The sequence below is a fragment of the Triturus cristatus genome, chromosome 2_1 (genome assembly GCF_964204655.1).
Source record: "Triturus cristatus chromosome 2_1, aTriCri1.1, whole genome shotgun sequence".
Classification (NCBI taxonomy): Eukaryota; Metazoa; Chordata; class Amphibia; order Caudata; family Salamandridae; genus Triturus; species Triturus cristatus.
This window is the reverse complement of record NC_140581.1, coordinates 929,596,394-929,616,906: the sequence shown is the minus strand read 5'-3', so window position 1 is coordinate 929,616,906 and position 20,513 is coordinate 929,596,394. Positions and strand designations below refer to the sequence as shown.

At 51.5% G+C, this 20,513-nt stretch overlaps 1 protein-coding gene across 3 annotated transcripts in view; it reads left to right on the top strand.

Moving 5' to 3' along the window:
• The window catches only part of VPS13A (vacuolar protein sorting 13 homolog A), a 2,314,464-nt gene that overhangs the window by 1,036,270 nt on the left and 1,257,681 nt on the right, over window positions 1–20,513 (top strand). For all 3 annotated transcript variants that reach the window (XM_085633365.1, XM_085633382.1, XM_085633374.1), the window contains one exon: window positions 786–887. In XM_085633365.1, the coding sequence (XP_085489491.1) occupies window positions 786–887 (102 nt within the window). The remainder of the gene's footprint in view (window positions 1–785; window positions 888–20,513) is intronic.

Sequence of the window (20,513 nt, the reverse complement as noted above, 5' to 3'; positions counted from 1 at the left end):
ATAAAACAAATGCTGTTTAATAACATCACAGGAAACTGTCACAGTAGTAGTGATTACTGTGATGCTACGGCATTCAAATATGCGAGCAGTTACTGAGTTTGTCTAGCCTCAGAGACACTCCTTGGGTAAAGTTTGTTTGTGCCAGTCCCTTCCTCCGCAGTATCTATATGAAAACTTTGATCACAGAACTTCCTTTTGTGTTAATGGCCTTTTAAATGTGGTTGTGATTTTCTTCAGATCTCCAACATACTGTTCTTCTGTATTACCCTTTGTAACATGAGCTGCAAGAGAACAACGAGACACTGTTCAGCCATTCTATGCTATGTTGAAATGGGGTCAGTGACGTTGTATTATGTCATTGACACAGCCCTGATCCGTCTCACATACGTGTAATGTGAAAGTAGTGTTTAATTGAAAGGTGCCACTGTGTAAATTCTCAGAAAAGGGTCGCTGTGCCAGATACCTTTATGGCAGTAGTGATGCCAAGACCGTAACAACCAACTTTAGAGCTGTGTTTCTTCTACCTGGGTCCCAAGAGACTGTTCACAAGGTGGTCACCTCAGTTTAAGTGCAGGACTGATCCAAAACAGGTTGCACTGGGACTATTTACTTTCTTCATGACTCATTCCTTTCATCCCCAAAATGACTTAGCCCATATTCAGTTAGCAACATGCCCAGACAGTCAGCTCTTAAAAATGTCCACTGTTTCTTGATGTTCCCATAATGTCCAGACTTACAGTGAATACTGATTAAACATTATTTTGCTTAACCCTTTCGTCTGATAGGTGCACTACTACAATGAGATGTTTGGGGTGTGGGAGCCACTACTGGAACCACTAGAAGTTGAAAAGAGCGATGATTTCAGGCCTTGGACTCTGGGAATAAAGGTATGGTTTAAGGCAATGTTAAGCCAAGTTAGTGTAATATTTCATCATTTTGTTTTCAGAGAGTGTGTAAAATATCTGCTCTCAAATTTACACGAAGTTAACTCAGACATTTATTGTGTGTACACACCTAATTATTATTACAGCTATCAAGTTTGTGTTTCTGATATCTCCAAATAATAATTAAAAACTAAGAAAAGGAACCACTAGGCAAATGAGCCTCACTCAACTGGTGTAAGATCTCTCTATTCCAGTCATGTAGGTTTTAAAAAAAAAAATATTTAAGGCCGGGTTTGTTGGACCTTAAATATTTCAAATTACAAATCTGAAAGGTCAAAGGGCCAAATGCTTACATGAATCACTATCTGAAGTCGTTAAATCTTGATCTGAGAAAGTGACAAAACACAACCCTGATCTGGCAACTTCCACAAGGAGGAAAAGGTTTTGGGTGTCTGTGTGTAGGGGTGTTAAAAACAACTTTTTATCTGAATTGAAGAGCAATAGGAATGAGTGAGACGGTTTGTTGGAGATGTCCATCAATAAAAATCTGATCAGGTGCTGCTGACTCCGTCTGATTCTAGAAGCCCTTAAAAATTAAGACTTGGGAGCTGCTGTTTCTGGATTTATGATTACAACATCAGTGAGCCTGAATATGTAGAATCCTTGACTGTCATTGTTCCAGTGGCCTTTTTGTTGTAAACGTGCTACTTTGAAGTAACCCAGTGCTGCAAAGCGCTAAAATACATGCATCAATTGAGAAGTAATTGTACTTCCCAAAATCTCTATTTCCCTCAGATTTTCAATTCCGAACCTTAGAAAAGTTTTTTTTCCTATTTGAGGTCAATTCAGTAATTTAAGAGCCACAGGCAAGAGTGCTTCCAAATGGACAGGGCATCTCCATCGGGTGAAGTTGGTCTGAAAGTTATTAAGTCTCACTGACATCTCATAGGTAGTATTAATTGTTTCTAAACTTCTGATTCACACTGAACAGTATTTATAATTGTGATTATTTGAGGATCCCAAAAGTTGAAAAATATTTCATGGAATATTGCTTCTAATTGTATTTCGTTTATTTGAGTACATATCAGTAGCTTTTGACATGAAAGCACTGGAAGCAGGTTCAGCTGCTGTGACTTTCTTTTAAGTCAGATATAGTTTTTTTTGGAACTTAATGACGCCGTAGAAGGTGAATGAAATTTTGGTCTTCAAGGAGAGGGCTTCACAGTAAAGTTTGTGCTTGGAGGATTAATAATCTGAGTTGAGACTGCACACTTATGGTGCATTGAAGTGTTTGGCACCTACAGGGCAAATAGGAGAAAATCCGAACTGGTCATTGAAGGGTCATTGCTGTGGATGGATTAGACCACAATGTCAGGAACGGTTCAGGTAGTAGACCTAAATTCACCTATCTTGGTACGGGAGGTGACTATCGAAGATTGAATGATTGACTAGGAAGCTGGTGGAAGATCTAAGGACCTTGTTGAGGTGTTGGTAGGAGCAGTGGTGGGCTCCACAAAGGATGTTTTGGCAATAGACAATTGTTGTAAGTACAAGGGTGGCATTGACAGTTTTTTCCATGTGGATCGTCAAAGTGTTAATGGATCTTTTGGATATTGAGAAGATTGTATAAGGAAATGTGGATTTTTGAGGTCAGGTCCTAAAGGAAAGGAATTGAATGGCAGTTTGTGCCCTTGCACTTGTTTACATTCTGCAGAAAGAGAGTAACTTTCCAATATCATATAGAAGAGATGGGTAGCTAAACACTCTTCAAGTAAATGTGATTGGGTAATGTAAGAGATATAGGGCCTCATTTAGAGTTGAGTGGATAGGGGACATCTGCCAAAAAACGCTGTATGCTCCGTCTCCCAAAGTTGTGGTTTCCCTGCTTTGATTAGAAAAAGCAAATGCAGCATGTTTCTGAAGCGGTGCCTTCGCTGACACTGCAGGTGGCACGCTTTGACAATAGCCCCTCCACCACCTGGCCTTGGTTGTGTACAATAGAGTTCCTCTCTTATTGAGGGTAGTCATTCCATTGTACATTTTACCTGTTCTGTAATGTCTGGAAAAGTCCTAACAAGAAACCAAATAAATGATGTCCCATTCGCTGGGAGAAAACTCATAGTGTGTCAGGGACATTTTCTCTCACTTTAGGAATTTGTACTTAAAAATGTTATACTTAAAAAAAAAAAAAAAAAAAGAAAAAACTTAGCTGAGTGTGTAAATTATTCAAAGGTCTGGCCCAGCAAGACTAAATGACTAGCAGCTACGCATCCTTGACTTCGCAGATGATACCTTATTACTTAACTACTCTACAAAAGGCCTCCAACATTCCCTTAACAAACTTTACACCTATTGCCAAAACAACAAGCTAGAAATTAACCAAGAAAAGTCCAAAGTTAATGCTTTTACTAGAATGTGATCTTAACAATCCTCAGTACGGAAAATGGGACCACATACTATCACCAGCGCCAAGGCCTACAACTATTTAGAGGTCGAATTCCAGTACTCCGGTTACTACAAACTTCATATGAAATCACTGCAAGCCAAAGTTAGAGGGATCAAATTTGAACTAATTGAATTCAAATTCTAAAAAGCTTTATACGGATGTAACATGCATCCATAAAAGTTGCATAGCAATCGATGATGGTTAAAACACATGACATTAAAATGCAGGTTATCACAATGAATCGATATACATAGCAGCATTTAGGTAGCAACCCCACATTAAAACAGTTATAGCAGCATGATTGTTTAAACAATTAAAACCAAACAATATATAATACACATAGCAGCATTCTAAAAACTTCCCTAAAATAAGGCCATATGAGCAGCAGAGTTAGGAGAGCATAGTATCTGATAGAGACATCTAGCCGCTGATTCCTTAACTTAGAATACCTCCCCAGGCTTCAGACTGGATCCGGAAAATCTTTTTTTCCGAGCGTATTGCTCTGCACTCCGGTAGGTGGCATAGCCCGGCTCCGTCCTGACGTTGTCCCCGGAACTGACGTCAATGGAGCCATAAAAGCCCCTCCCAGCGTGCTGACTTCAGTTTTCTTCTTTTCCGCGTCCTAACGCGGATCCGGGAAAGTGATACCTCTGGCCTGTTTTTGTTATCTTCAGGCCTTTTCGACTCCTTTTTGCATCAAGGAACAGTGTGTTCGATGCCCTTTGCGGGCTTCAAGCCGTGCCGGTCCTGCTCGCGACAGATGTCAGCGACGGACTCTCCCCAAATCTGTATGTGGTGCTTGGGCGAGCACCATGACTCGTGGAGTGCGATGCTTGCCGCCAACTACTGCCGAAATCCCTGCGGGAACGCCTCATGAAGCTGCTGTCTTCCCGGTTATCCCGAACGGACCCCTTGTGACACAGGTCTTCTTCTCCAGCGGAGACGTCCACGCGGCGCCAGTCCTCACAGGAGGACGTTCCTGTTCGGGGCAGGTCCCGGGACCGTCGCTGTTATTCGCCTACCTCAGGTAAGCACAAACGAAAGTCGCGGAAGTCGTTTCCGTGTGCTGGGGCGCCGGAGTCGCCGCAATGTCGGGGCATCCCCCGACGTCTAGCCCTTCCACAGCGCCGTCACACAGCCTTCCGAGGCTCCCTGCGGCGTCACTGGAGGTGGCTGTGGCGCGGTGCAAAACACAGCTTTGGCGCACTCTCTCCGCGCAGGTTTCCACCTGGGGGATGTTGAGTCGACACCGGTCCGACTCCGGCCAGTCGAGGCCTTTTCGGAGGTCGCCGGCTCAACTCGGACGGTCGAGGCCTTTTCGGAGGTCGCCGACGCTTGCTCCACTCAGCCAGTCGAGGCCTTTACGGAGGTCTCTGACGCCGACTCGACGTCGCCTCGACGCCGGTACCATCTCCGCCTTTATTGGTGGAGGATGTGTTCCCAGTGGATTCCCCACCCCCTGAGTCATTTCAACGCTCTCCGGAGCGGGCGCCAGTGGGGCATTGGCCTACTGCAGGAATGCAGACATTTTGAGGATGCAGCTGACCTCAGTCTCTAGACCTTCGGAGCCTTTGCTGGATCTTCTCCACCAGGGCGCGGGGGACATGGAACCATTGTTTTCATTTGCGGAGTCATTATTTGACATCCTTCTCCGGACGTGGCCTAGGCCTTCTTCGGAGGACCCCGTGGATTGTGCTGTGGCACATCGCCATCTCCTGGCTCCCGATGACCCCTCCTGTTTGACCCTCTATCCTGGGGCTGGTGGACTTGTGCTTCAGGCAGCTCTTTCTACCACTCCTGTTCTGTTGCATCCTCCCACTCGGACGTCCTGGTGGTTGGAGTCATGTGGCCGCTATGTGTTTGCATCCCTCAGCTCCGGACTGCGGTCCCTAAACACGTTGTGTGAGTTTGCTCGGGCTACATTTGCCCTTTGGGACTCTGTCGAGCAGCTCCTCCCCTCCTTGCCGGAGACTAGCTCTCGTGCCGATCTGGCCCACCTAATCCTTGAAGGCCATGATATGGTGCAATTTTCGGTTTGGTCTGCCATGGACACCACTGACTCTGTGGGTCTTGCTATGGCCAGGTCGGTTGTCATGCGCCGCCATGTGTGGTTGCACGGTGGCCTTTTCCCAGAGCATGTTCAGGAGCTGCTAAGAGATCTACCATTTGATGGTGTCACTCTTTTTGACGCCCATGCTGATTCGGTGGTCAGGCGCCTCCGTTCTATGTTTGATTGTCTTCCCAGGTTTTAATCCTCGTGGAGGATTTTTGGATCTGAAAGAGACACGTTAGTGATAGATTCCTTACCTTAGAATATCCCCAGGTGTCAGACTGGATCCGGAAAGTCTTTTGTAGCAGTACCCCTGCATGTCAGTAGGTGGCGTCGTGCGGCTCCACGTCCGTAAGCGCCAAGATGACGTCACAGAGACTACTTAGGCGCCACCCATGCGTGCTGACGTTCGTTCTTTCTTTTTCCGCGCCAGCAAGCGCAGATCCGGATAGAGCACGTACCTTAGTCACTTTTTGACTACTCTTTTGAGACTTTTTGTCTCCCCCTTTTCTCCTGGTTTACGTAGGGATGCCTGGCTTTAAGTCTTGTGGGGCCTGCCGTCGCAACGTCGGTGGCGGACCCCCATGATGTTTGCCTCTACTGCCTGGAGACCGAACATGACTCCTGTGAGAAGTTGGCCTGATATATGATGTCACTAGTTCTAGTGTACACCTTGTATCAGTCCAAACAACCCTTATGGTGATTGGTTGTAAAGTCAACCTTATAGACCAGCTATCCTAGTGGTAGCATGGACAAGAGCAGTCTTAGGCTAAACTCTGTATGGCATGTGAAGCCAGCTGTTATACCATTTGCAATCCCTTGAATACCAAATGAAACGACACCACAACAGATATATATAAAAATAGGATGTATTTATTCTAGTCAAAATACCCTCAGCACTCTTTATGAGATTCGAGGTAAGTACAACACAGTCTTATTTAAGCATACATAAGTCACACAGGTAAGTAATACAGTTAGGCCCTAGGGGCCACGCAAACCATATACTAAGTAAGTGGTATAAGGACCACTGTCACGAACAGAGGTTAGGCCTAGGCCTAGGGAATCGCTGGGGCTACACTATACTACCAGTTGCTAGGCAGTGGGAGGCCCACGGGATTCGGGTGCAGAGTGGAAACACTCACGCGTAATACGTAAATTCGATAGAAATAGTGATGTTTAGAATTAAAGAGTTTTAGGACACCTCGGAAAGAGCTAGGAGTTAGAGACTTGGAAACTAGACCCTAGGATAGTCAATACCCTTGTGAGCACCGGAGTACTCAAGCTACCTAGCCCACGGGCTGCGGTTGCATAGGTGTGAACTTGCGTCGGGTTCCGTCGTCGACTCCTATGGATGCCTGAAGAAAAGATGCTGACAGGCAGTCAGTGAAGAGTGTCCGGTGGATTCCAAGGTTGGAATCAAGAAGGAGAGTACCTGCAAGCAGAAGGGACAGAGTTGAGGTCACCAGCCAGGAGCTGGGAAGGAACCAGGAAGGAACCAGGCGATGTCATGAAGATGCAGGTGAAGAGGTGAAGCTTGTCGCAGCAGCCATGGGTACCAGGAGGCGTCGAGGACGACCAGAACCAGGAGGCGAGCTGTTCCACGAGGGCTCTTGCTGTTGGCGGCGTCGATGTCGAGTTTGGACCCAACAAGCCTTGGCAAGCGCAACCCACGCAGAATGAAGGATTCGCTTCTGTTGCAGGCCAGGAAGGCCTGAGGTGCTTCTCTTTCACAGGGAAGCAAGGGCCAGTCTGGAGGAGCCAAACCAGCGGTGGAAAGTCAAGAGTTCGTTGTCGCAGAGGTTACTAGCCAACGGGCAAGCAACCGGACAAGCAACCGGACAGACGTGTCGAGCAGGAAAATGCAGAAGGGCCCCACGCAGAACTCGTGGAGTGTGGAGGGCTGATCTTCGGTGCAGATGGTGCTCTGTGTTGGGGCTTCTCAATCCCTAGAGCACAACTTCGAGGATGCCTCAGAAGCTGCGCTAGAAGCTAGTAGCCAATTTTCCCAGGTAGCCGGTCCCACGTCTCTCGTCGCCTCCACGGATCTCAGCTTTGCTGTGGATGTGGATCAGGGTCGGAGAAGTCTGGAGGTCAAGGCGCTGGTCGGGCTCTGCAGTCGGTTCCTCATAGGCCTTGGGCAAAGCAAACGGCAGGTCGCTTGATGGTGCCTGTTTGCACAGGGTGGCCACTCCTTGGCCACAAGGGAGATTCTTCAGTCTTCTTCCGTAGTCGAATGTCGAAGGTCCAGAGTTTCTGTTCAAGTTTCAGTTTTCAGGATAATCCAAAGTCCTAGGGACTCAGCTCCCACTCTTAAACTAATCTGGGGGGCTGGGTTACCTGCTAGGTCCCTCCTATGGGTGGGACCAGGGAGGGGGGTGGTTACACCCCCTTCCCTTTGTCCAGTTTCGCGCCAGGACTGGGGCTGGAGTGCCCCACCACCGGTTTGAAACGGACTATGCATGGGACACCTTGTGTGCCCCAGGCAGCGTCTCGTTTCTTTCATCCCTCCCTGCCCCAATACACTAAGTCCTGTCTAGGGTGGTGCTAGCACCTCCCAAGGCAGGAAACCTATTGTCCAAGCCTCCCTCGCTGGAAGGACTCCCAGCAGCAGGATGTCAGACTTGTGTCTGTGGCAGCAGCATCCATTTTGTGATGCTGGGGCTCTGGTTAACTTTAACCGGGTAGTAGGTCTTCAATATGTCTTCTCCCTCTAGAAGGGGGGAATACTATCCTCATCGCCAGAAATGGTGTGGGGGTAGTATTCCAAAATGTTAGACACCTTACACGACATGTTTTGATAAAGTCAAACCATAGTTACCATAACCGCGAGGATTATAAGGCACTTTAAGAGTATATGGTAGGCGATATCATAGAACAGCTATAAGGACATGGTTCCCAAAGCTGCAGACAGGCTCAGCTCATGCTAGAGCACCATCTCACATGTTACCAAGCACTCTGCCTCCAGGATTGTTAAGGCCTGCCATAGGAGTGACTGATAGGTTACCCATGTGTCTATATAAGGCAGGTATAGGAATACTATACCTAAGCAAGGGGTGATTACACGACCTTGCCCCAGCTGAGTGATCAGCCAGTTGTGTCATAATGGGAGGCCAGCCAGGGGTGGCATAATACATGCTGCAGCCCCTGGTAGGCCTAGGGTACACCCATGCCCTGGGTACCTAGGGTACACTGTACAGGGCCCTAGAGGGTGATCCTTACCAATTGGGTTATGTACCTAAAGTACATAGTGTGAATTTAGAGAGAGAACAGCTGGGCTGTGGGTCTGATTAGCAGGCCCACAGCCACATCTAAGTCGAAAACCAGTGAAGCAAAAGCAAAAAGTGGGGGTGAACATAGAAAGCAGACCCTACTCTCCTACAACTCCCAGTCCTGCCGGGACTGTCGAGCCATGGCCCTGAAGATCTTGAGGGAGCGGCGCCGGAAACTGCTGGAGGCCCGGCACTCGTCCCAACGCCGCTCCAGGGACCATTCCCAGGACCACTCGCGGGGCCGCAGTCGGCGCTCCTTGGGCTCCAAATCTTCGCCCTCGTATTACGGTAAGCGACGACATAAAAAGAAGTCGAAGAAGCATGTTCGCTCTCCGACGTCCTCTCGTCGGTCCTCGGATGCGGACGAGGGGGACAGTGGTTCTGCCCCTGCAGGTCCCTTGGAGCCTGGGAGTCCCACGGCCTACCCGCCTTACCCGGGTCCGTCGGTGACTCCCAAACAGGTGCAAGAGTTTCTTGCCACCATGTACCGCCTTTTTAGGCCTCGGGCTCCCGCCGGCGCTACTTCGGGCCCCGCGGTCCCGTGTCCAGATCCTGTTGGGCCGTTGGCGCCGCTGGCGGATCCAGCATCGGCGCCACAAGATCCTACGCCGTTGGCTCCGGCGCCACAAGATCCGGCTCTGCCGGCTCCGCCTCCGGCGCCGCAGTGGGTGCCGTCCGTACCACCCTTGCCCCGTTTCCAGGACCATTTTGTTCCTGCCTGGGATCCGCATTGGGAGCCGGCCCGGCCGGCGCCGTACACGGCGCAGTTTCCGATGCCGTTTGTCCCTTCTTCGGCTCCGGCTCTGCCGCCGAGGCCGGTTCCTCCTGCAACAGAGGTGGAGGATGACTGGGAGGGGTCCGAGGACCCTCTTGCCAGTCAATGTGACTCCGAGCAGGACTTGGTGGACGATCTGGAGAACGCCGGCGACCTCGATGTCTCTTCTGACCCGGGGTTTGCCTCTCCCCCGCCTACGATGGAGGAGGGCGCTTCCTACACAATGGTGCTCCGTCGGGCTGCTGAGGTCCTCAACCTTGATCTTCCTACGGTGGCCCTCAAAACTGACCTCCTTACGGAGGTGCTCCAGACGGCGTTGACTTCGTCGGAGCCACTGCTTCCCTTCAACGACGCCCTCACAGACGTCCTGTTGGGCACTTGGTCGCGGCCGGCCACAGAGGCCCATGTGGATAAGAATGTCGCCAGGCATCACCGTATTCAGCGTGGGGGGCAGTCCACCTCTGCCCCCGCTGCTTCTGCCTCCAAACCTTCCTAATCCAAGCTTTGGGGAGCACCTCACGGCAGTGGGTGGCAGGATTCGCCATCACCTCCCCCACTGGCGCTCTATCACATCGGACAAGTGGGTGTTACAGATCATCCGCAAGTGTTACTCCCTTCCCTTTCAGTCCACCCCTCCAGCCGTGCCACCTCAGTACCACCACATGTCGGGGATACACTTGGCGACTCTCCAGCAGGAAGTTGCGGCCCTCTTGGCAAGGGGACCATCGAGTGTGTTCCTGGGCCCGAAGTAGGGAGTGGTTGTTATTCCCACTACTTTCTGGTCCCCAAGAAGGAAAAAGGGGGTCTGTGCCCCATCTTGGACCTCCGGAACGTCAATTGCTTCCTCCAGAAGGAGATGTTCAAAATGCTGACTGGCTCAGGTCCTGGCTGCCCTCGACCCTGGAGACTGAATGGTAGCATTGGACTTGCAGAACTCATATTTTCACATCCCCGTCCTGCCGGCCCACTGGCGTTAACTGCGGTTCACGGTAGGCCAGGAGCATTTTCAGTTTGCCGTGCTCCCCTTCGGCCTTACCAGCGCCCCACGAGTGTTCACGAAAGTGATGGCAGTGGTCGCAGCTCATCTGCGCAGGTCAGGGGTGTCAGTCTTCCCTTACCTCGATGACTGGTTGTTGAAGGCGAGCTCGCCCCAGGCAGTTGTCAACCACCTTCAGACTACGGCCGGCCTCCTGCATTTGCTGGGGTTCTCTATCAACGTGCCGAAGTCGCACCTGAGTCCTTCTCAGAAGCTCCCCTTCATTGGAGCGGTTCTGGATTCGACGATGTTTAGGGTTTATCCTCCCGAGCAGCGAGTCCGGGATATTCAGGCTATGATTCTGATCTTTCTGCCTCTGTCCTGGGTTTCAGTCAGGATGACCCTCCAGCTTCTGGGCCTGATGGACTCCTGCATCCTGCTGGTGACACTTGCCAGATAGCATATGCGGGCTCTGCAGTGGTACCTGAAGTTCCAGTGGGCGCAGCATCAGGGCAACCTGTCCAATCATGTCCAGATCTCGGAGGGCACTGCACGACAATTGCAGTGGAGGCTCACGAAACGCGATTGGGTCAATGGCAGATCCCTCTCCCTTCCCCAACCAGAGCACACAGTGGTGATGGATGCATCCCTCCTTGGATGGGGAGGCCACTTGGGAGAGGCGGAGATCAGAGGACTCTGGTCCACGGCGGAGTCCGGGCTCCTTATCAATCTATTGGAGCTTCGGGCGATCCGGCTTGCATTCAAGGCATTCCTTCCCGCTGTTCGGGGAAGTGTGGTGCAGGTGTTCTGTAGTAGGGGATCTCTGTGTATAGTCATAATCTAGTGAATAGTCCCGCCCATGTGCGTGGACCCCGGAGCAATAAAAAATAATCTCTAAAGGTGACAAATCATGCAGACCTGCATACACCTTTAAGAGAGAATTTAATTTAAAGACAGATAATGCAGCCTTTACCCACAGGCTACACTGTCCAGTACTTCAACTAGAATTCCACCAACATCCACAAACAGCACTGCCTGTCCAGTTTTTCTCCAAATAGGAAAAAACCCTGACTCTACCAGCAAAAGCCTCTGGAATGATAGAGAGAAAGGAATGGACAGACAAGCCCCATAGGCTGCCATTATGTGGCTTAGAACAGGATACTGTGCCTTTAAGAAAACTTTCCAGATTTCCAGAACTTTCCCCAGTATCCCAGAATGCCCAGCAGGTCCCAATTACTTTCAGTTCTTTTTTCCGGCTCCTGCTAGCAGGACCCTGGAGCATTGAGCTCTCCCCTTTTCAAGGGTTTATTGGAGATTTTGGCAATTTTTGTCACTTTTTGCTAGTGTTAGTAGCTGGTACTGTCAACATGCCTGGCTTGTTCGACAAGTGCCCGGAATGTGGTCGAAAGAAGGCTAAAACTGATCCACACGAGGTGTGTATAGGTTGCCTTCCCCAGTCCCACGTGCCTGAAAGCTGTACCATCTGCCACTCGTTCTCAGCCAGGACCCTGAGGGACAGAATGAAAATCAGGCTTCAAGTTCTGGAGGAGAGAAGACTGAAGGCATCAGGTGGGTCTGGAGGGGCTGATTGGGCCCATACTGAGGCCCCTGGGGGGCTCCCCAGGGGCAGGAAGACCAGTAAGCGCTCCCACTCCCCGTCGACGACGAGGGCGTCGACGGCGACGTCGAGGAGGATGACCACCGTCTGTTCGCCGTCTCCCCAGGGCTCTGGGGAGAAGCGGCGTCGACGATCGCCATCGAGGGACCTGAATAGGCCGCCGTCGACTACATCGGCGATGACACAGTCTTCGGCCCCGTCCAGCGGTCGGCGTCGAGATCGGACCCGGCGTCGGCATTCGCCGTCGAAGGATCGCCGTTCGCCGTCGATGAAGAGGAGACGGTCGACGTCGAGGCGAAGGTCGACGTCGAGGCGAAGGTCGCCGTCTAGGCGAAGGTCGCCGTCTAGGCGAAGGTCGCCGTCGAGGCACAGGTCGCCGTCGAGGCGGAGGTCGCCGTCGAGGCGGAGGTCGCCGTCGAGGAGAAGATCGACGTTGAGGAAGAGAGAGTCACCGGAATCGGTGTACTCGGTGGTGTATACGCCTCCTCGGATGCCTCCGTCGCCGCCTCCTCTCCCGCCTCCGCCGACTCCTCCTCCACCACCTCCACCAACGCCGCCTCCTCCACCTCCACCACCGCCACCTCCACCACCGCCACCTCCGCCACCTCAGCCGCGGACGCTGCCTCTGCCGCCCCAACCTCAGCCGCTTCCACGCACTCCTGTGGGACCGCCGCCGGTTCCCCCGCGGTCGGTTTCCCTTCCAAGGTACCCGACTCAGCCGCAGGGGACCCCGAAGCCACGATGCCCGCGGTCGCCTGGACCGGCTAGACCGGCGGACAGGCCGAAGCCGAAGAGGTCGCGCTCCCGCTCTCACAGGAGGAGAAGGTCACGGAGCCGTGGACGGTCCTCGTCGGACTCAAGACGACGCCGTAGGAGGTATTAGGTCCAGGTCGCACACGCGCTCCTCGGACAGGGACCTTTCCCTGACGCTGTCGGACTCCCCGGGGACTAGGGTGTCTCCGGTGGACGACTTGGTTTCTTTCCAAGAGGTGCTGTTGCGAGGGGCTGCAAAGTTTGGTATCACGGTGACGGTTCCAACACCCACGACGTCCGTGATATTCGAGACGCTTCATAAGAAACACCTGTCTCGCCCCCTACTGCCTCTTGTACCAGGACTGGTGGAACTCGCGTTGGAGCTGTTCCTCACTCCCGCGACGACGAAGGCCGCTCCCTCCAGGCTCATAAAAAGTATAGGGCCCCGGAGTCGGATCCTTCCTTTTTGAGAGTGGACCCGAAGCCGGATTCGTTGATCATGACGGTGGCAAGAAAACAACATGCGACCGCCCCGTCATCCACGGTTCCGCCTGACAAAGAAAGCCGCTGGCTGGATTCTGCGGGCAGGAAGGTGTGTGGGACCGCTGCCACCACCATGAAGGCGGCGAGTGCAGGGGCTTTGTTGGGCCGTTACGACCGGGCCCTGTGGGAGTCCCTGCAGCAATATGCGGACCTACTGCCATGGGACAAGAAGGAGGACTTCTTGGAGACAGTGCGCGAAGGCATGCTGGTTTCTAATCAAGTGATCAGCGCAGCGGCGGATGTGTCCTTATTGGCCGCCCACGCCTACTGTCATGGCGTCCACCAGCGGCGTCATTCGTGGTTGCGCCTGACGTCCCTCAAGCCAGAGGCGCAGCAACGAGTGGCCAACCTGCCCTTCTCGGGGGAAACCCTGTTCGGGAAGCATGCGGACGATGAGATGGCCCGCATGAAGGCGGAGGCAGAAACCCTGACGGCCGTCTGGTTGGAAAAGGCCGAAAAGAAGAAGCGCCCGTTCCAGAGGAGGTTCGGGTCTTCGGGCAGAGGGCGTGGGCAGGGCTCGGGACAGCTGCAGCAACAACAGCAGCAGTTCCGCAAGCCCTTCCAGAAGCGCCAGAGGGGTAGAGGAGGCCAGCAGGCTACTACCACGACCAAGGGCCCGGCCGGGTCTCGCCCCTGAGCGGCTACTTCCCCCTCAACTGTTACCCACTCCAGTGGGGGGAAGCATTCAATTTTTTCCGGCAGAGTGGAGAAAAATTACTCAGGACAAGTGGGTGCTGAATATTGTTTGCAATGGATACAGTCTTCGGTTTACCAGCCCGCCTCCAGCGATTCCGCCGGTCAGCTCTCGATTCCAGCTGAGAGAGCTCCAGGCGGAGGCAGACATCTTGTTGAGAAAAAAGGCGGTAGAAGAGGTACCTCTGTCTCAAAGGGGAAGAGGTCTGTACTCTCGGTTCTTCCTCGTTCGCAAGAAGGACAAGAACGAGTTCAGGCCCATTCTGGATTTGCGACAGGCAAACAAATGGATTCGCAGAGAGAAGTTCCGCATGCTTTCGTTGCACCAGATTTACCCTCAGCTGCAACGGGGAGACTGGCTCTGTGCCATAGATCTACAGGATGCGTACTTCCATGTGCCCATAGCGAGGAAGCACAGGAAGTTCCTGCGATTCCAAGTAGGCGCCAATCACTATCAATACACAGTACTGCCATTCGGGCTAAAATCTGCGCCCAGGATCTTTTCGAAGTGCATGGCGGTGGTGGCGGCACACCTGCGGAGGAACAAGGTGTTTGTCTACCCGTATCTGGACGATTGGCTGATCAAGGCATCATCCTTCGCGGAAGCGCAAGAACACTTCCGATGGACGTGCGAGCTCTTGCACAAGCTGGGGTTACACGTCAACATGTCCAAGTCGGTCACGACTCCGGTCCAGTGCATACAGTACCTGGGGGCCTCCATCGATACGCGGTCAGCAAGCGTGTCTCCTTCGGAGGAGAGACGGTTATCACTCCTTCGGAAGGCTCAGGACCTCAGGACTGCTCCATCGACGACAGTGAGGAAGGTGTCTTCTCTACTGGGATCAATGGCCTCCTGTATCTTCCTCACACCTCACGCTCGGCTACACATGAGACCACTGCAGGAGTGTTTGGAGGATCAGTGGGATCAGAGGGCAGGCTCTTGGGACGACAAGATACGTCTGTCGCTGCATGCTCTTCAGTCTCTGAAGTGGTGGTGTTCTGCGGAAAACCTCCTCAAGGGGGTTCCCTTCCACAAGGACATTCCCACGACGAGTGTCGTGACGGATGCGTCTCTCCAGGGCTGGGGAGCGCATTCCGGGGACTTGCAGATTCAGGGAAAGTGGTCTGCTTTGGAATCGACGTACCACATCAATTTCCTGGAACTCAGATCTGTCTTCCTGGCACTGAAGGCCTTCCTTCCGTCCTTCCAGACCAACTCGCTGCTGATACAGACGGACAATACAACCACGATGTATTATCTCAACAAGCAGGGGGGGTCGAGATCGCGCACTCTGTCGCAGGAGGCGCAGGCGATCTGGCGCTGGCTGCTGGCCAGAGGACTGACGATTACGGCCACGCATCTGCCAGGAGTGCAGAATGCTCAGGCGGACGCCTTGAGCAGGCTGATTCAGGAAAACCACGAATGGGTCATAAACGACGAAGTACTAGGAGAAGTCTTCGCAAGGTGGGGGACTCCAGACGTAGATCTGTTCGCCACCGCCGAAAACAGCAAATGCCGAAACTTCGCATCCAGGTACTACCAGCGGGGGACGCTGGGGAATGCGCTATGGATCGATTGGTCGAACAGCTTTCTGTACGCTTTTCCACCCATTCCCCTGATTCCGGCAGTGCTCATCAAGCTGTCCCAGTCCAGGGCGCGGATGATCCTGATCGCCCCGGAGTGGCCCAGACAGTGGTTGTTCACGGACCTGCTTCACCGGTCTCTCCTTCCTCACATGCGGTTGCCGTGCAGGCCGGACCTTCTCACGAAGTTCGGGGGGCGGATGGTGCACCCCAACCTCTCGTCTTTGAGTTTGGCGGCATGGCTCCTGAAATAGTGCAATATGGCCATCTGAATCTACCAGACGATTGTATGGACATACTGAAGGAGTCTAAACGACCTTCCACTAGGACATCCTATGCTTACAAGTGGAAGAGGTTCTGTATCTGGTGTAAGTCCAAGAACTTTGATCCGACGACATGTAAGGAAGATGTCATCCTTCCGTACCTTTTACATTTGGCGCAGTCTGGCCTTAATTTCCATTCCATTAAGGTTCATCTGGCTGCTTTGACTGCCTACAGGAAATGCCCTTCACAGACTTCCTTCTTTCAGATTCCTGTGGTCAAGGATTTTTTTGGAAGGCTTGAAGAAAGTGTTTCCTCCCGTCAGACTTCCCTCGCCTTCCTGGGACTTGAATGTGGTGCTGTCCAGACTGATGAAGGAGCCTTTTGAACCCATCCACAAGGCTTCGTTGCAGCACCTATCCTGGAAGGCGGCGTTCCTAGTGGCCATTACATCGGCCCGCAGGGTGAGTGAACTTCAGGCATTATGTTGTCAAGAACCTTATACTGTATTTCATGCTGCTAAGGTTGTGATGCGTACTCACCCTAAATTTCTTCCTAAAGTTATCTCTGACTTTCATGTCAACCAGACTATAACTTTACCTACGTTCTTTCAGAATCCCTCTTCGCCAGCGGAAAGGTCTCTCCATTCCCTGGATGTTCGGAGGGTGTTGAAATTTTATCTGGATAAGACCAAGGATATTCGTAGGTCTGACCAATTGTTTGTTAATTATGGATCAGTCAGGACGGGTCTTGCGACCTCTAAGCAGTCCATTTCTCGGTGGATTGTGTCCTGCATACAATTGTGCTATCAAAAGGCTAATAAGACCTTAGGGGGTAAACCTAAGGCTCATTCCACCAGGCGTGGCTTTGCTGCGTAATGTTCCGATTGCGGAAATTTGCAAGGCGGCCACTTGGAAGTCGGTCCATACCTTTGCTGCGCATTACTGTCTGGACTCTGATGCCAGGGCAGATGCGCAGGTTGGGCAGGCTTCGCTGCGAAATTTGTTTGCGCAGTAGTGGGTTTGTCTTGTTTGTTCTCCACCGCTGCTGTTGTGTGGGGATGGGCTTGCCATTCTATTCACTAGATTATGACTATACACAGAGATCCCCTACTACAGAAGGAGTAGTTTCTTTTCTGTAACTCCAGTTCTGTAGTAGGGGTATCTCTGTTATACTCATAAGCGCCCGCCCTCTTCCCCGGTGGAGAGATATTTTTTCATATGAAGAATGCTACAGGTCTGGCGTGCTGCGCCTTCAAAAAGAACTGAAAGTAATTGGGACCTGCTGGGCATTCTGGGATACTGGGGAAAGTTCTGGAAATCTGGAAAGTTTTCTTAAAGGCACAGTATCCTGTTCTAAGCCACATAATGGCAGCCTATGGGGCTTGTCTGTCCATTCCTTTCTCTCTATCATTCCAGAGGCTTTTGCTGGTAGAGGCAGGGTTTTTTCCTATGTGGAGAAAAACTGGACAGGCAGTGCTGTTTGTGGATGTTGGTGGAATTCTAGTTGAAGTACTGGACAGTGTAGCCTGTGGGTAAAGGCTACATTATCTGTCTTTAAATTAAATTCTCTCTTAAAGGTGTATGCAGGTCTGCATGATTTGTCACCTTTAGAGATTATTTTTTATTGCTCCGGGGTCCACGCACATGGGCGGGACTATTCACTAGATTATGACTATAACAGAGATACCCCTACTACAGAACTGGAGTTACAGAAAAGAAACTACTCCTTCACGGACAACACCAGCGCCATGTGGTATTGCAACAAACAGGGCTGGACCCTTTGTCAGGAGGCTCTGTGCCTCTGGACATGGCTGGAACATCAAGGCATCACCTTGATGGTTCAACACCTGGTGGGTTCTCTGAACGCCAGGGCGGACAAACTCAGCCGTCGGTGCTTGATGGATCACGAATGGCGTCCGAACTCGGACGTGGTCTAAGGTCTCTTTCTGCAGTGGGGAGAGCCTTGGTTAGAGCTGTTCGCCACTGAAGAGAACGTGCAATGTCATCAGTTTGCGCGTTGGAATTTCCAAGGCGGCACTCGCTCGGCGACGTTTTTCGTCACGAGTGAAGCTGCGGTCTATTGTACGCCTTTCCGCCTATACCACTTCTGCCCCGAGTGCTGAAGAAGATTCGGCGTGACCGGGCCCAAGTCATCCTTGTGGCTCCAGATTGGGCACGAAGATACTGGTATCCCGAGCTACTCAGCATGGAGATCGATCCCCCGATCCGACTGCCTCTTTGGGAGGACCTTCTGTCGCAGCAGCAGGGGATGGTCCTCCCCACGAACCTGTCCATCCTCCACCTCCATGCGTGGAGATTGAGCGGCGACAGTCGACAGCTTTCGATCTTCCTCCCGAAGTCTATGATGTCATTCTGGCAGCCAGGCGCCCATCCACTAAGACGGTGTACGCCTGCCGGTGGAACAAATTTGTGGCATGGTGCACAGCGAAGTCTGTGGATCCCCTTTCTGCCCCTCTTTCTGAGGTCCTTCTGTTCCTGCTATCCTTGGCCCAGCAGGGCTCTGCTCTGGGCACTATCAAAGGTTATCTTTCGGCCATATCCGCCTTTTTTCGGCTTCCAGATCAGCCTTCTCTTTTTAAGTCCCCGGTTGTTCACCGTTTCCTCAAAGGCATTACGCACACGTTTCCTTCCGAACCGTTCATAATGCCGCAATGGGACTTAAACCGTGTCTTGACATATCGGATGTGCGCTCCCTTCGAGCCCTTCATACCTGTCCTTTGCGTCTTCTCACTCTCAAGACGGCTTTCCTGGTAGCTATCACCTCTGCCAGAAGAGTGAGTGAGCTCCAGGCTCTTTCTTCCAAACCTCCTTTCCTTTCTGTTCATCCGGACAAGGTGGTTTTAAGGACCCGTCCTTCTTTCTTACCAAAGGTTGTCATGCCCTTACACATCGGGCAGACCATCACTTTACCCACCTTCTTTCTGCCTCCGCATCCTTGAAAGGAGGAAGAGAGGCTCCATCGCCTGGAGCCAAAATGTGCGCTCTCGTTCTACCTGCAGCGCACACGACAGTTCCGGGTGGATGACCAGCTCTTTGTTGGCTACGTGGGCGCTAAAAGAGGTCGGGCTGTGCACAAACGGACCATCTCTCAGTGGGTCGTTCTGTGCATCAAAGCATTTACTCCTTGGCTAAGAAGGAGCCTCCTGTGGGGCAGCGTGCCCATTCTACCAGGGCGAATGCAGCCACTACTGCCTTGGGACGCGGCGTCCCCTTGCAGGACATTTGTCAGGCAGCTACGTGGGCCTCGCTGCAAACGTTTACCAAACATTACTGCCTTGACAGTCAGGTCCGAAGAGAAGGCTTCTTTGGCCGTTCTGTTTGCCGTGACTTTCTGGTGTAATCTTTTCGCAGATCCACCACCGGGGTTGGTATTGCTGGGGTATCTATTCTAAGGTAAGAAATCTATCACTAACGTGTCTCTTTCAGATGCACAAGTTACTACTTGTGTAACGATATATCTGTAAGAGACATTAGTTAGTGATAGATTCCTTACTGCCCTACTCATCCTTCCTGTTCTGCGAACCGATTTCTAGGGTTAAGGTCATCCCCTTCAGGGCCCTAGTTTCTTGGCAGCTGTGGTCAGTTTCTTGCATGGCTCTGCGTTCCTGGTGCGGAAACTTGTGTACAGAACTGACGTCAGGGCTCATGGTTGGCGCCTAAGTCCTCTCTCTGGCGTCATCTCGGCACTTACGACGCCAGTGACGGATGCGGAACCGCACCACCCCACCTACTGACGTGCAGGGGTACTGCTAAGCAAAACTTTCCGGATCTAGTCTGACGCCTGGGGGATATTTTAAGGTAAGGAATCTATCACTAACTAATGTCTCTTACAGATAAATCATTACACAAGTAGTAACTTGTGCAACGGGCTGAGTGAGCTGCCTCCCTCTGGCTGCGGAAGGCTACATAACGAGCCAATTGCACTTGACAGTTTTTCTCTGCGCAAGGCAATGTTGGGCAGCCAAGACCCTCAAGTAGTAAAGGTATCCACCAGAAATGAAAAAGTGCTGGTGATTGGTTGCATTAGAGAGTATGGCGAGCTGTTTACTCTTTGGGCCACACGCCATAGTGTGTGATTTTGAGAAGATTGTGTATAAATCTAGAGTGGCCATGAAGTCCGCTAAAGCAAGCACTGGAAGACTCAGTGCCTTAGAAGTACGTGCCATAAGCACTGTCATCTGCATGCAAAAAAGTAGGTAACCGCATACGTTTGATTGTGGTACTGTGAGAAAGTGGCTCTGTATATACTGTTCCTTAATAGGTACAGGGTGTACAGAGTCCACAGTCCCCAAGGGTTTGACAGAGGCTAAAGTTAGATATAACCTTACTCTCTAAAGTGGTAGCTTGGTCGAGCAGTAAGGCAGTATCAGAGGACAGTGTAAAGCATTTGTTGTACACACTCAGTCAGCAAATGGTCTCACACACTCAACAACTGAACTCTAGGCCAATGGTTTATGTATAAAAAAATATATGCCTGTTTTATTTTAGAACCAACTATTGGAATTAAAATATACTTTCTCAGAATGAGATGCTTTATATAAATACTTTTGCAATATGCAATTGACTTTTGTAAACAGTTACAAGTGGTTGCAATAGGCAACACTATTTTAAACACAATAATGCATTGAGTTCAATGGA